Source organism: Canis lupus, chromosome 23 (assembly GCF_011100685.1).
Source record: "Canis lupus familiaris isolate Mischka breed German Shepherd chromosome 23, alternate assembly UU_Cfam_GSD_1.0, whole genome shotgun sequence".
Classification (NCBI taxonomy): Eukaryota; Metazoa; Chordata; class Mammalia; order Carnivora; family Canidae; genus Canis; species Canis lupus.
In genome coordinates, this window is record NC_049244.1 from 28,330,036 (window position 1) to 28,343,752 (window position 13,717).

The following is a 13,717-nucleotide window of genomic DNA, read 5'->3' on the forward strand; positions in this document are numbered from 1 at the left end:
AAGGATTCAAACTAGAGTGGTGAAGGATTAGCAGGTTATGTGGCATTACTTTCACCTTAATAACTGGCTAATAATCTGTAATTTGCTTATGATTTATAAGATCTAAAGTCAGCACATTGAGACACTTTCCAATAACATGCTGGCTCCTGCTGTTTTTCACCTGTAGCATTTGCATGTATTTGCATTTCCATATTCTTGAATTATGCAAGTTTTGTTGAAATTTCTTTCTACATGGGAAGACTATGTTTCTTTTATAAAATGTCTGGGTTTTTTTTTTCTATTTTTCTGTCTCTGAAATCTGTATTGGTAATTCATAGAGGAAGTTATTCTTCAAAACAAGCGTGTCAGTGTTTAGATATCACATCCATGCTATACTGTCAAATAAAACTTAATTTTAGAAATAGATCAATTTTAATGTTAATAGTAAAAGATCTAATGCTGTAGGGTTTTAGTGATCTAAAGAAAATTGGTATTATCTAATAGAAAATCACAGAATCCAGTTTGCTATTTGATTTCACACATTTGAAGTTTTATTGGCTTTTCTGACATCTTCAGGGGAAAATTTTTTTCTAATGGCTGAAAAGGAACATTATATAATAAACACAAAAGCACAATTGCTAAATGATTGTTATAACAAAAGATTTTCATTTTTCATCACACTAGAATTTTGATGGGAAACTTCTCAACAGAAAAATTGATTCTACCCCACTAAGGCCAAACATTGTGTTTACTGCAAACTGAATTTTCCTAAAAATAAATCTTGTGAGTTAATTGTAAAAATGCAGTGGAATATGTCTGTTTTTCAGAGGATGACTAGGTTCAGGATAAAATTCACTGACATTTATCAATATGTAATATGGTTTCTCAGCCAGGGTATAAAGGGAATCTTCTCCCCACTCTCCCATCCTTCCAAATGTTTTGGAAACACTGGCTGTGTAACTGGTGTTTTTGAAATCCTGTCACATGCAAACTTTTCTGGAAATGTTTACTATTGGACTTCATTCCAAACAGTATGACATCGGACATTGTCTAAATCCTCTAGCATACAAAGATTTCACAAAACAGGGAAAGGTAAAAACAGCATTCATTTTATTGAACAAAATATTGGGGGCAGAATTATAAGAGGTGATCAGCAACACCATGGTCAATGCCGGGATGGGGTGAGAACAGGAGATTACATTAATAAATTAGTATGCAATGAACTGGCCATGGCTACGCTAATAGCATTCAGAATAGAATACAGAAACATCTTCGAGGAAACAAGCCATAAAAGACTCTTAACAAGAGAGAACAAACAGGGTTGATGGAGGGAAGGTGGGTGGGAGATGGGCTAGATGGGTGATAGGATTAAGGAGGACACTGGTATCATGAGCCCTGGGTGTTGTATGTGAGTAATGAATCACTGAATTCTACTCCAGAAACCAATATTGCACTGTAGGGTAATTACCTAATTTTTTTTTAATTACCTAAAATTTAAAGTAAAAAAATAAACCTCTTTGAGTTGATTCTCAAGTGTTCATACAGTGAAGAATGCAGACCACAGAAGGAAGGATAGCAGCTAAAGAATGTCACATGCACTCTCTCTGGAACACCGTCACTTTAATGGGGAACAGGTTGATCTCCTCTGTGTGATTTGGGAAGCAGTGCCACCCAATGTAATGTATTTCTTATGCTCCCCCAAGGTTAATGTTGCTGAAAGGACATGCTGCTGTTTGTTCTGCAAATGCATTGGAGGGGATGGCACAATGGGAGATCCTGGACCACCGGGGAAAAAGGTGATTTTAGTTAAGATTTATGACTCACTTTATTTGAATGTAGTATATCTTTCAGATATGAGTTTAGGTAGAAATAAAGGATGATTTTAATTTCTAGACAAAGCCTCTGAGGTAACCATTTATTCTCCATGACAATTAGGTAGTTCTGGCTTTTTGCTGGCATTCTAAATTGGAGTCCTCTAAAAAAAACTTTCTATACAAGTGTCAGGAGAAACAACTGCCGAGATCCTTGATTATCTAGTGTTCCAGCAGTGATGACAAGAATGAAGAGAAATCAACTGTGATCTCTGTTGAATAATGAAAACCTCCTGAATATCAGTGTCATTTCAGTTTCCATTTTTAATGACTGCAGAGTCATTTAAATGAAGTAGAGAATATTTTGAGTAGTCTGTTGAGAAGTAAATTAGGTCAGCACAACCTATCCTCACGAAAGATGTGGCAATGTTTCAATCAGCTTTAGCCAGACCAAAAATGTCACAGATAGATGCACAAAAATGCCGATCATAAAACAGTAACCAACAATAGATTCATGTATTTTCTAACAAAAAAATATGTACTCTTATAAAAAAATATGATTTGGGGCTTTAGGAAATGTTAAAATATGTAAAAAACATACTATGGATGTGTTTAATAATTTCAATGCTCTTGTTTACATGTGTGTTTGATTTGTGAATAATTTGTAGATAGCATTATAACTCCCAAACTAGCATGTTTGTATCCTGAAGAAAATTTTCAGAGTATTTCCTGAATGCTTCAACTTTATGTAAGGGGAATGGTAGTTTTTTTTTTTTAAAGCAGGGCTCAGAAAGAATGAAAAGAAATGTGTGTGGTCTATTTTTCTATGTGTAGCATAAACCCAAAAATTTTTTTAATGAAAAGAGGATAATTCTAGTCTGTCAAGGGCAAATATAGCTGCATTCACTTGAATATTTGAGAAAAAATATTCCAGCACTATATATAACCCCAGAGAGAGTTATGGACAGCATTATGATCCACACATGCACACACCCTTGAGTTATCTGGATACTTGTTTCAAAACTACATTTATTTTTATGTGTATAAATACAACCTAAGCTGTGGAGGGAGGATTATTTTTTCCCCAAACTCCTATAATTCTATATAAAGTAAAACTATAGTTAAAGAATTCTGCTTGAGAATGCTAACACATTCTTCCTTTCCTTATTTTCAGGGATCCCCAGGTTTTAAAGGCAGTGAGGGCTATCTGGGAGAGGAAGGTGTTGCTGTAAGTCAAGGTTTTTTCACCTCTATTTATTCCTGAGAACATATCTACAATTGGAAATTGTGTCAATTCAGAAGGAAACAAGAAATATCAGTCTAAGAATTCATGTGCAAAATCTGAGGTCTTTTCTAATTCTCATCGGGCTTTGCTTCTGGTGGTCAATAATGGTTTATTAACCTACTGTCTCCTCTTTGGCTGTTCACCAATGCTGCACAATGAACTTAATGTGAAAGTTATTTTCTTCACCAGGGGACTCAAATCACTGCCATTTCCCCCTTCCTGATCCATTTTGCACAGGTAAACCAACTCCCCACATTGTTTATCAAGGACCTCCACTCTTTCTCACATCCATCCCTCCATCCATTTGTCCTATTCTTCCTTTCTTCCTTCCTTCCTTCCATCCATGCATTCATTTAACAATTATATTTCAAGCATCTTACTGTTTACCATATTATTTATTAAAGACCTCACTCATAAATGAACTTTTCCACTCACGTATTCATCTAACAAATCTATATGAAGGCAGTCTACCATGTTTCAGGCACAGTGCTAGACCCTAGAAAAATAAATAAAGGAAAAAACGTGATTCCTATCTCAGGTGACTTCAGACTAGTGGAAAGGCAAACGAGACAACGATGTTTCTAGTTGCTATACACGAGGACTGTTCTAATGGTACAGTGAAGTCATTGTGACAAAGCATGGCCAACAGATACCTCAGCCTTGGTAGCAGTTGAGGCTTGGGAGAGGAAGGCTGCAAACAAGGGATAATGCTTGGCAGACATCCGAAGGACAAAAAGATACTTCTTCAGGCAGAGTTTATGGGGAATAACCTATTACTAGAGAGAGAACAATGTGTTCAAGGGTATGTAACTGAGTCTGAGTGTGTCTGTGTGCGTGCATGCGCACGCGCATGTGTGTGTGTGCATGAGTATAAAATGGCATGTAGCCAACATTGTTGGAAACTAGGACACAGTGAGGATGTTATCTGGCAAGCAAGACCCAGATTATTGCGAATCTTGAATATCCGATAGAAGATTTGGTGTCTTCTAGTTGATGGATAGTCATTGAACGATGTTAAGCACAGGAGTAAAAATGATGGGGGCATGGATATAGAAAGCATACTCCGGCAGTGGATAGATGCTAATAAGGCAGGGGTTATAGGTAGAAGTCTTGCAATAGTAGGTGCAAGACAAAGGAGTCCTAATCTTACTTGGGGGCAGTATGAATGGATGTTAAGAAGGTTGAATGAATGTAATAGTGACCTAGGGAGAGAAAAGCAAAGGATGACCTCTTTGTTTCCGGATCACAAGACTGCAGAGACTAGTGGGGTTACCAAGGCAAGGATTGTAGGAATGATATTTGGTGAAAGAAAGAAATAAATAAAAAGGAAGATGGATCTTGAACTAGAAATCATGCCTAGATCTTGCCTAGATCATACCTAGAGCATCCTTCTCTAGTGCTCACCTATTCTTCACTATCTGTTCCTGAACTATCTCCTGAAATTTTGACAACGCATTTTAGCTGCCACTTGTTTGTGTCTGTTTTATTTAAATACCATCCCACCGAGGGCAGTATCCAGGTAGGACCCAAAGCAAAGGGCTGTCACCAGAGTAGTTCTGATTTATCTCCATTCTCAGGTTTAATAAGCATGAATTCTGGATTGTAAACCACAGGCAGTTACACATTTTTTTTCCAACACAAAACTTGTAAAGTTTCTAAGACAGAATCCAGAGTGCAGTAGAAAAATCTCATCTGGGTGTGTGCTCTTTCTCAGGGAGACAGAGGAGCCAGTGGACCAATGGGAGAGCAAGGTACTAAGGGATGCTATGGCGCCAAAGGTCCTAAGGTAAGGGTTTAATAAGGCATTGTCAAGTCTTCCCAATGTTAATTCTACTTTCTTACACTAACCACTACTGTGCTTTCTGTTTCAGGGAAACAGGGGACTAAATGGACAGGAGGTATGGTACCAAGCATATCCATTTATCTGCCCATCTGTTATCCAGAAATACTCTTATTTTTTGAAACTACTGACCAGTAGATCATACAAATGAAGTTTCTCTTGATCTTCCTTTATTGCCAGCCATTTGATTGTGCTTATTCTTTTATTGCAGACAATGTGTATTATTTTTTCATAGTTTCTATTACTCAGTAATCTTTGTTATTACTCAGGACCAGGCTATATATGAAAGATAAAACTAGACATTTGTTTGGTGTCTGATTTCTTTCCACATGAATGTAATACACTCTACTCTGATCACTTCTGTCTTTTCAGGGAGAAGTTGGAGAAAGCGGAATTGGCGGATTAAATGGAGAACCGGTAGAGACTTCTCTTTGTCCCAAAAAGGCCCTTCTGAGCTATTTCTCATTAAGAAAATGGAAATTTGAGTTTATTCTTCTGTTTTTTAGGGTGACAGTGGTCTTCCTGGAGAAAAAGGAGAAAAGGGTAATGAAGGATCCCAGGTAGGGATTCAATAAAGAGACAATATGAAAAATGTCCTGGCAATTAGAGGTGTAGATCAGCTACCCTAGCTGTATCAGTCAGCTAGTGTGACAAAATTGCTTTGTAACAATCAATCTTAAAACCTCAACTGCATGAAACAATAAACATTTATTTCTTTTGTGTCTGAGGTTTGCTGCCTAGATCCCTGGTCTAGGCTGAGTGTGGCTGACCTTGGCTCAGGTGTCTGTGGGTTGACTGGTGGCCTTATTCCATATGTCTTTTATCTTCCTCCTAGGAGCAGGAAGCACTGTCTGGCTATGTTGGCTGTAACCTTTTCATGGCCATGGCAGATGCACAGGGGAGCAAGTAGAAACATGCTGGTCCCTTAAGGCCTAGACTTGGAACTCTCACAGTAACCCTTCCATCTCTTTCTGTTGGCCAGATTAAGCCATGGTTAAATTCAGGGGTACGGATTCTTGTCCCACCACAGCTGGAAAGTACTACAGAGTTACACAGTAAAGAGCATAGATACAGGAGTAAAGAATTAGGGCCATTAATGAAAAGTAGCTACCACACTAAGAATGGCAGTGGGGGTGTTGACAAGAGTCTAGTGCGAGGCAGCACATTGAAAAAGTGTGTGCCACTCATTCCCATCTAGAACAGACACCAATAGCAGCCATACTTCCATGATCCACTTTGTCTTGTCTTTGGAGTGTAAACAGCTGAGTCAGAAACTCAACTTCTAGCTGATACAATCACCTTGGAGAAAATGGATAAGGTCTCTGAATCTCAGCTGCTTCATTAAAAGAAATATAAACAATACCGGGTTCATAAAGTAGCTGTAAAAAGTAAGATAACAAATGTGTCTGGAACACAGACTTCATCACTATAGTAAATAATTGAGATCAGTCCTAAATTATTTCTATGATGCCTGAAACTATTTTTTTGTTGTCTCTCTTTCCACCTTAAGAATAACTCTAGTAGAAAAAATCCAATTAATCAAATCAGGGAGAAGATAAGCTCTTTGTTTTTACTAATGTGAATTCTTGTTTTCTCCTTCTTTTGATTCACATTCTCTCTAGGGAAGCCCAGGAAAGCGAGGAGTTTCTGGTGACCGAGGCTCAAAGGGGCAGCGAGGAGACCCCGTAAGTGCCGGGGCCGCGTGGGTTGTGAGTTAAACATGGCTTGGTTCCCATCAGCTTTGATAAGGAGAGAGCCCCACTTTCTGATACTACAATAGCAATCCTGAGTTTTAGATCATCAGAGGCAGAACTGTTGTAGAATTTTAAAAGCAGTCCCCTTGTGCTACATCCTCTACGTATATGGAATGAGCATGGACAGTGAGAGGATCTTGCCCATCATTGGTGCATGTGGGGTTTTTGTTTTTGTTTTTTAAATTATACTCAGAATTGTTATTGTGCTTCAGAAACATGAAGGAATTCCAGTCCCCTCCTGTTCTCTTCCTCTGAGTACCACAAAATATGGACAGGATGGAAGAAACAAAGCCATCTCTTTTCTTCCATTTTCTAAGAATGAATCATGTATCACCCATGATACAAAGGTGTCTGCTCTCCTGGATATAATATGGCTGGAAAATGCATGACCCCACCAGTGTAGGGGATATGCCAATTCCAGTGAAACATAAGTACTATAGGACTTCCATCACTCCACCCACACAAAAATAAATTTCTGAAACCTCAATGAATTAGGATTTAGGCTTATTGAACTCTTCTACTGAGATATAATTGACATAGAACTTAAGGTGTTATAAGGTATTGACTTGATACATTTATATATCGCCGTAGGATTATCACCATAGGATTAGCTAACTCCTGCATCATGTCACAGAATTATCATTTCTTTTATCTTTATCTTTTTTCTTATCATTTCTCTTTTTGTGACAAGAACATTTAAGATCTAGTCTCTTAGCAACTTTGAAGTGTATGATACAGTATTGTTGTCTGTAATCACTGTGCTGGGCATTATCTCTAGAACTTAGTTTTGAAATATAACATCAGAAAAGTATACAAGTTACAAATGCACAACTTGATGAATATAAATGTACCTGTGTACTCACTACCCAGGTAGAGAAATAGAAACATTGCAGAAACTGCCCCCCCACCCCCCGCATATCTACTTCAATCATTACCAGACCCTGATAATCACTGTCTTAAAACCATAAATTAGTCTTACCTATGCCTGAACTTTAAGTAAGTAGAATCATATAGGATACACTCTTCTGGCTTCTTTTGCTCAAGTTTATGCTTGTGAGATTCATCCATGTTGTTGTGGTTAACAATAGTTCATTCAGTCTCATTGCTGAATAGTAATCCATTATGTAAGTATACCATGATTTATTTATCCATTCTACTGTTGATAGATTATTTTGGTTGTTCCCAGTTTTTGCTATTATAAATAGGGCTATTATGAACATTCTTGCACATGTCTTTTGGTGGGCTCTCATACACATTTCTCTTGGGTTTGTACTTTAAGAATTGAATGAGTGTTTGATGATAATTTATGTGCCTATAATAAGTTTAAGCCTTTTTAAGCCAGTCTGCAAAAAACTTTCTAATTTACACTCCCACCAGCAATGTATCATAGCAGTGTACTACACATGCATCAGAATGGCTGAATTTTTAAAAAACTGACAAGAACAAGTGCTGGTAAGGGTGTAGGGCAACTGGGAAACTCACAGGACTTTGTATACTGGAGGAGGAATTATTAAAGACATGGATTGGGGGATACCTGGGTGGCTCAGTGGTTGAGTATCTGCTTTTGGCATGGGGCATGATTCTGGGGTCCTGAGATCAAGTCCCACATCAGGCTCCCCAGGGGGAGCCTGTTTCTCCCTCTGCCTGTGTCTCTGCCTCTCTCTCTCTTTCTCTCTCTCTCTCTCTCTCATATTCTCTCACTCATGAATAAATGAAATCTTTTAAAAATATATATATAAATAAAGACAATGGATGTACCAGAGAAAGAATTTATCTCAATATATTAAGAAATATAAATGTTAGATATACATTGAAGATAACTATTTTAAAAGCAGAGGAATTTACACTTGAAGACAACATTGTCTTATTAGTGATGTCTTCTGATAATAGTCTGATGAACTGAGAGTTTTAAAACAACTTCAAAGTATCTTATTAGAAAGAAAAAAATATCCATAGATAAAAATAATAAATAGTAGGTCAAAAGACATTTTCAGTCATCTATATATATATATGAGGGCCAAAAACTTACTTGGGATATTGCCAATTGCCATTCACTTTGGTCAGAATACCCCCTAATTGTCTGCTAAATGGTCTGTATGAATACTTAACACTTTCAAAAGAATCTGAATAATGTAAGATGGTTTTATTTTTTTAATGTTCTATGATTTCAAGATGGCTGAAAATTCAGCCCACTAGAACTTCTGTGTTGTGCTGTTTGTCACGATACTAATTTTAGATAGTTTTTTAATGCATGATAATTCTTCCCACCCACTCTGGAGTATATATCTCAAAGACGACTCTTTGAGCCTTTTTACATGTAGTTTCTGTGGGTTACTATTTTAGGAAAAATTTGGTAGAGCAGGATTGATTGAATAAATAGAACCCACACATGATCAGATTATTCATAGGAATGTGTACAAATGGCACAAATTTCTGAAAATCTGTACTTATTCAGACAGAACTTCTGATCAAGTGAAAGCTAGTTTGGCTGTTTGGAATTTCTCTTTTTTAAAAACCTCATAATCTCATGTGATACTGGGGAGAAAACTAAACCAGATTATTTGAGGTACAGAGTTTAGTAAGGTTCATCATTCTAAAACATTATTAGAAGCCCATGTTTAATCATAAATTTGTGTTACATGATGCTCTTTTGTCCAGTTGCATTGAAAGAAATTGAAAGGCTGGACAGATCATATTCAAACTGACCAAACAACTAGGATGTTCTATTCTGTAGAATGTGCTGGTATAGGACTTTTTAAATGTCATCTCTTCAATTAAATAGTTTGGAGTTGGACCATAATAAATTGTTTATACATCCAGTGGAATAAAATTTTGGACTTTATATTACTTTCTCTTTCATTTTTTCACCAAAATATAATTCTCTAATATTGTGATTTAGGTATACTCTGCTTAGAGAATTTAAACAGACAAATATTTAAACTTAAAGGTAAAATAGAAAATGTAGAAAATAATCTTTGGCTTTGGTATGTGGGGGAAAGAATTAATTTTTCACATCAATTCTGGTAATGTCAGTTATAAGTAAATTCTAAGCTCATCTTTTTCTGTCTGTTAGCCTGTAAACTCTGTAGGTGTAGAAAGTATTGGTTTAAAAATCTTTCTAAGTATCTGGAACAATGACATGTCCCTGTTGGTGATCTCAAATTACTTATTGATTGATGAAGGTAATCTGGGCTGCTATCAGCCAAACAGCCCAGCAGCTGGCACTCAGCAGGACTGGATAATTCTTGTCCCCTCTCAATCTATTGGAGTGTTGGCTGAACTGACTGGCTCAATTGATTGTCCCAGCATCATGGTGATACTGCTCTATTGGTGGTCCTAACTACCCAAGGTAGAAAACTTTCAGTCTGGCCTGCTAAGGATAATATCCCACAATGAGTTCTTGCTAGAATGTTGTATGAATATTGAGGGAAACTCAAGATTCCAGAGTTTTCTGAAAATGGGAGGAAAAGTACTAGTGAACATATGGAGCTAGAAGGCTACCAGACACCCAAGAGGAGAAAGAGAGAATGGATGGTGAATATAGTCCTCAGTGCTGCTCAGTGTATTTATGTTCTTGTGGTGGAACCCATTACAAACCCTCTGTCTCTCCCAAAGCTAGAGGAGAGTAAAAATCTACCAACCCTCAAGTATAAACTTGTCTAGGCCCCAAGAAAGAAAAGCAAACATTAAGAGAAAGAATAGCAGTAGCAAGAAAGGGGTACCTCCAGACCCAGGACAAAAATTGTCATAAACACAAGCCATGTCACCCTTGATTCCCTTGGCTATGCCTCCTATGGTGAGCTCTTGCTTTCCCCCTACATACACATACAGTCTCCACTATCTTCTGATAATGCAGAGCACAAGAGGAAAAGAAATCATCCCATTTGTAATTTTTACCTATCTACGCTTTTAAAGGGATTCCACTTCTTTGGCATGTATTTTTCGGGGGTGGGGGGTGGGGAGTGAATAAATGTGTTATATATGCAGTTACATTTTTAAGGAGAGATGTTCAAAATTTTTCTCTTTATTTTCTGTTTTATAGGGAGTTCCTGGATTTGACAATACCATAGAAGGACCTAAGGGCTTGAAAGGAGAACGTGGAAGACAAGTAATTATGTGGCAATTGAAAGTAAACTTGTAATGATGTGGCATACTTGATACAGAAAAAACATTTTTAGGAGCAAAAATATCTTTTCCTCCTCCTTATCTTCTACTCTAGGATTCCAAAAACATTCTCTTGTTCTTCTGAATTTGGGGTGACTTGTTTCACCAAGCCCCTGCCCTTGAATGCAAGGGCTTTCATTTATGAATGCAAACATCTACGCTCTAACTTAGGGCTAGCCAGTGGAAACAACAAGCCAGGGACACCTGGGTGGCTCAGCAGTTTGGCACCTGCCTTCGGCCCAGAGCATGATCCTGGGGTCCCGGTATCGTCTCACGTCGGGCTCCCTGCACAGAGCCTGCTTCTCCTTCTGCCTGTGTCTCTGCCTCTTTCTCTGTGTCTCTCATGAATAAATAAATAAAATCATAAAAAAAAAAAAGCCAATGAATTGTTGGCCTTTCCAGGATATAGAAGTAGTATACCCTAAGACGGCATCATATTATTTGTAGTACATGATAAAAAGAAAAAGAGCTGATAGACCTATACAGCTCACATGCTCAAGGCAAGTCTCGTGGGATTAATCTCATGATCTCACAAGTCACAATTTGATCATCTTACCTTGTTTTTCAGAATGTTTAAAAGTAATTATCTGGAAAAGGTGTTTCTCTGGATCTTCTTGATGAGGAAGTTCCCTTGGTGACTTTACCAGGGGAAGAGGTCTGATATAGTAGAAAGAACTTTCCTTTTGGGGACAGGCCCAGGTCCTATATCATGCTCTGTGCCTTACCAGCTCTGTGGCCTTGGGCCACTTTCTGTAAACCTCAATTTCCTCATCTGCAAAATAGGATAAGTAGCCTACTTTTGAAGGTTATGATGGGAATTCAGTGACTGACCTTGCCACATCATAAATCTTCAGTAAATGTCATCTTCCATTTTTACTATGGGGTAAATGTAAGTCTCACATGTTTTATTATAGACTCATAATTTTTTTCCTTCATTTTCTATTTTGGGAGGACTTAGGAGTATTGTGATATTTTATTTACATGAGGGTGTTCATCTACACCCAAACAAAACAAGAAGTCCAAAGGTAGAAATCCAAACCAGTAGTAGCCATACCTGATACATGGAATGCTTCATTTATCCACTCTGCAGCAACACCATGGGATAGTTTGATTTGGATACTCTATACTTACATTCAAAGATAAGTTAGATAGTGGCGATGAACAGATGAAGCCACGTCATTAGAATTTAGTTCTATAGTTCCTCATTACCCGTAGACATATGGTTTATAACCAGTGGAAGTAATGCCACATTCCAAAGGGAGGATAACTCTCTAGTTGGTATATATCCATCCACCCTCCCACAGCACAAGCAGATGTTGAAGAGGAAATGTGTCAGTACTGTGTAATTACTGTCACCCATATGCTTTTTTTTCTTTTTTCTTTTCTTTTCTTTTCTTTCTTTTTTTTTTTTTTTAATAGGGTAGAAGAGGCTGGCCAGGCCCCCCTGGAACACCAGGCTCCAGAAGAAAGACAGTAAGAGCCCTTCTAGACAAGAAGACCCACTGCTCTGGTAGCCTATATTGTGACAAAAATGGCTGATTGTGGGGAGTGGGCGGGATGGTTCCACTGGGGCTCATTACCTTGGAGACACTTGGGATAATTCTGAGAACACAGCTTGCAAAGCACTTGAGGAAAGCCCCTGAAAAGCTGAGGCAGGAAGGTGCTGGCTGCAAGGAAAATTAGCAATCAGGAGAAAAGCCTGGGCAAAGAGAACAAAAAAGCAGCCAACTAGGGGAAGAGTGGTGAAAGTTTGGCCTTCTCACTAGGCTGTCATTGCCAGTGATGTCATTTTAAGTCCCAAACTCCTTTCCTGTGTTGAATTTTATGACTACTTAGGAAAGTCAGTCAGAGTATAAATCCTCTGTTCTTACTTCTATACTCTCTGCCTTGGAAAGAAGGTGTGTGTTCCAAAATACAAAAACATTCTCTTGGTGGAGTATAATAGCTGATTCTATGAACGCAGACAATACAATGCATGATAAATACAGTATACTAAACTGGTTTTTATTTGTGCTCAATTTTAAAGCCCATGTGTATAGTACTAGCTGAGGTATAGTCGATGTATAACATATTATTCAGGCGTATAACATCATTTGACATGTATATGTGGTTGTGAAATAATCACCACAGTCAGTCTAGTTAACATTCATCATTATGTGTAGTTACAAATTTTTCCTTGTACTGAAGACTTTAAGATCTACTCTCTTAGCAACTTTCAGATATATAATACAGTATTACTAGCTGTACTATACATCTATACATGTGTGTATACATTAGATGTAATCTATGCTGTACATTACATCCCTGTGACTTATTTTATGACTGAAAGTTTGTACCTTCTTACCCATTTTATCCATTTCATTTACCCACTACCCCTTACCTCTGGCATAATACCAATCTGTTCTCTCTGTCTAGGAGTCAAGTTTTTGGAGTTATTTTGGTTTTTTTTTGGTATTTTTAAGATTCCACATATTAGGGGCTCCTGAGTGGCTGAGGCGGTTAAGCACCTGCCTTCAGCTCAGGTCATGATTGCAAGGTCCTGGAATTGAGCCCCCATTGGGCTCTCTGCTTGGCAGAGAGTCTGCTTCTCCCTCTCCCATGGCCCCTCCCTCCCCAGCTTGTGCTCTCACTTGTTCTAAAATAGAATCTATTTAAAAAAAAATGTTCCACATATTAGCGAGATCATGTAGTATTTGTCTTTCTGTCTTTCTCTGGCTTATTTCACTTAGTATAATGCCTTCAGGGTTCATCCATGTTGTCATAAGTGGCAAGATCTCCTTTTTTTGGCTGAATAACATTCCATGATTAGATAGATAGATAGATCTCACACACGTCCTTATCCATTCATCTATCAGTGGCACTTAGGCTGCTTCCATGTCTTGGC

The 13,717-nt window shown here is 37.9% G+C and overlaps 1 protein-coding gene across 2 annotated transcripts in view; it reads left to right on the forward strand.

Moving 5' to 3' along the window:
• COL6A6 (collagen type VI alpha 6 chain) overlaps window positions 1-13,717 on the forward strand; it is a 142,547-nt gene that overhangs the window by 58,144 nt on the left and 70,686 nt on the right. For both annotated transcript variants that reach the window (XM_038570820.1, XM_038570819.1), the window contains exons 12-20: window positions 1,683-1,775; window positions 2,965-3,018; window positions 4,790-4,861; window positions 4,947-4,973; window positions 5,288-5,332; window positions 5,422-5,475; window positions 6,538-6,600; window positions 10,712-10,777; window positions 12,253-12,306. In XM_038570820.1, coding sequence (XP_038426748.1) covers window positions 1,683-1,775; window positions 2,965-3,018; window positions 4,790-4,861; window positions 4,947-4,973; window positions 5,288-5,332; window positions 5,422-5,475; window positions 6,538-6,600; window positions 10,712-10,777; window positions 12,253-12,306 — 528 coding nt within the window. The remainder of the gene's footprint in view (window positions 1-1,682; window positions 1,776-2,964; window positions 3,019-4,789; window positions 4,862-4,946; window positions 4,974-5,287; window positions 5,333-5,421; window positions 5,476-6,537; window positions 6,601-10,711; window positions 10,778-12,252; window positions 12,307-13,717) is intronic.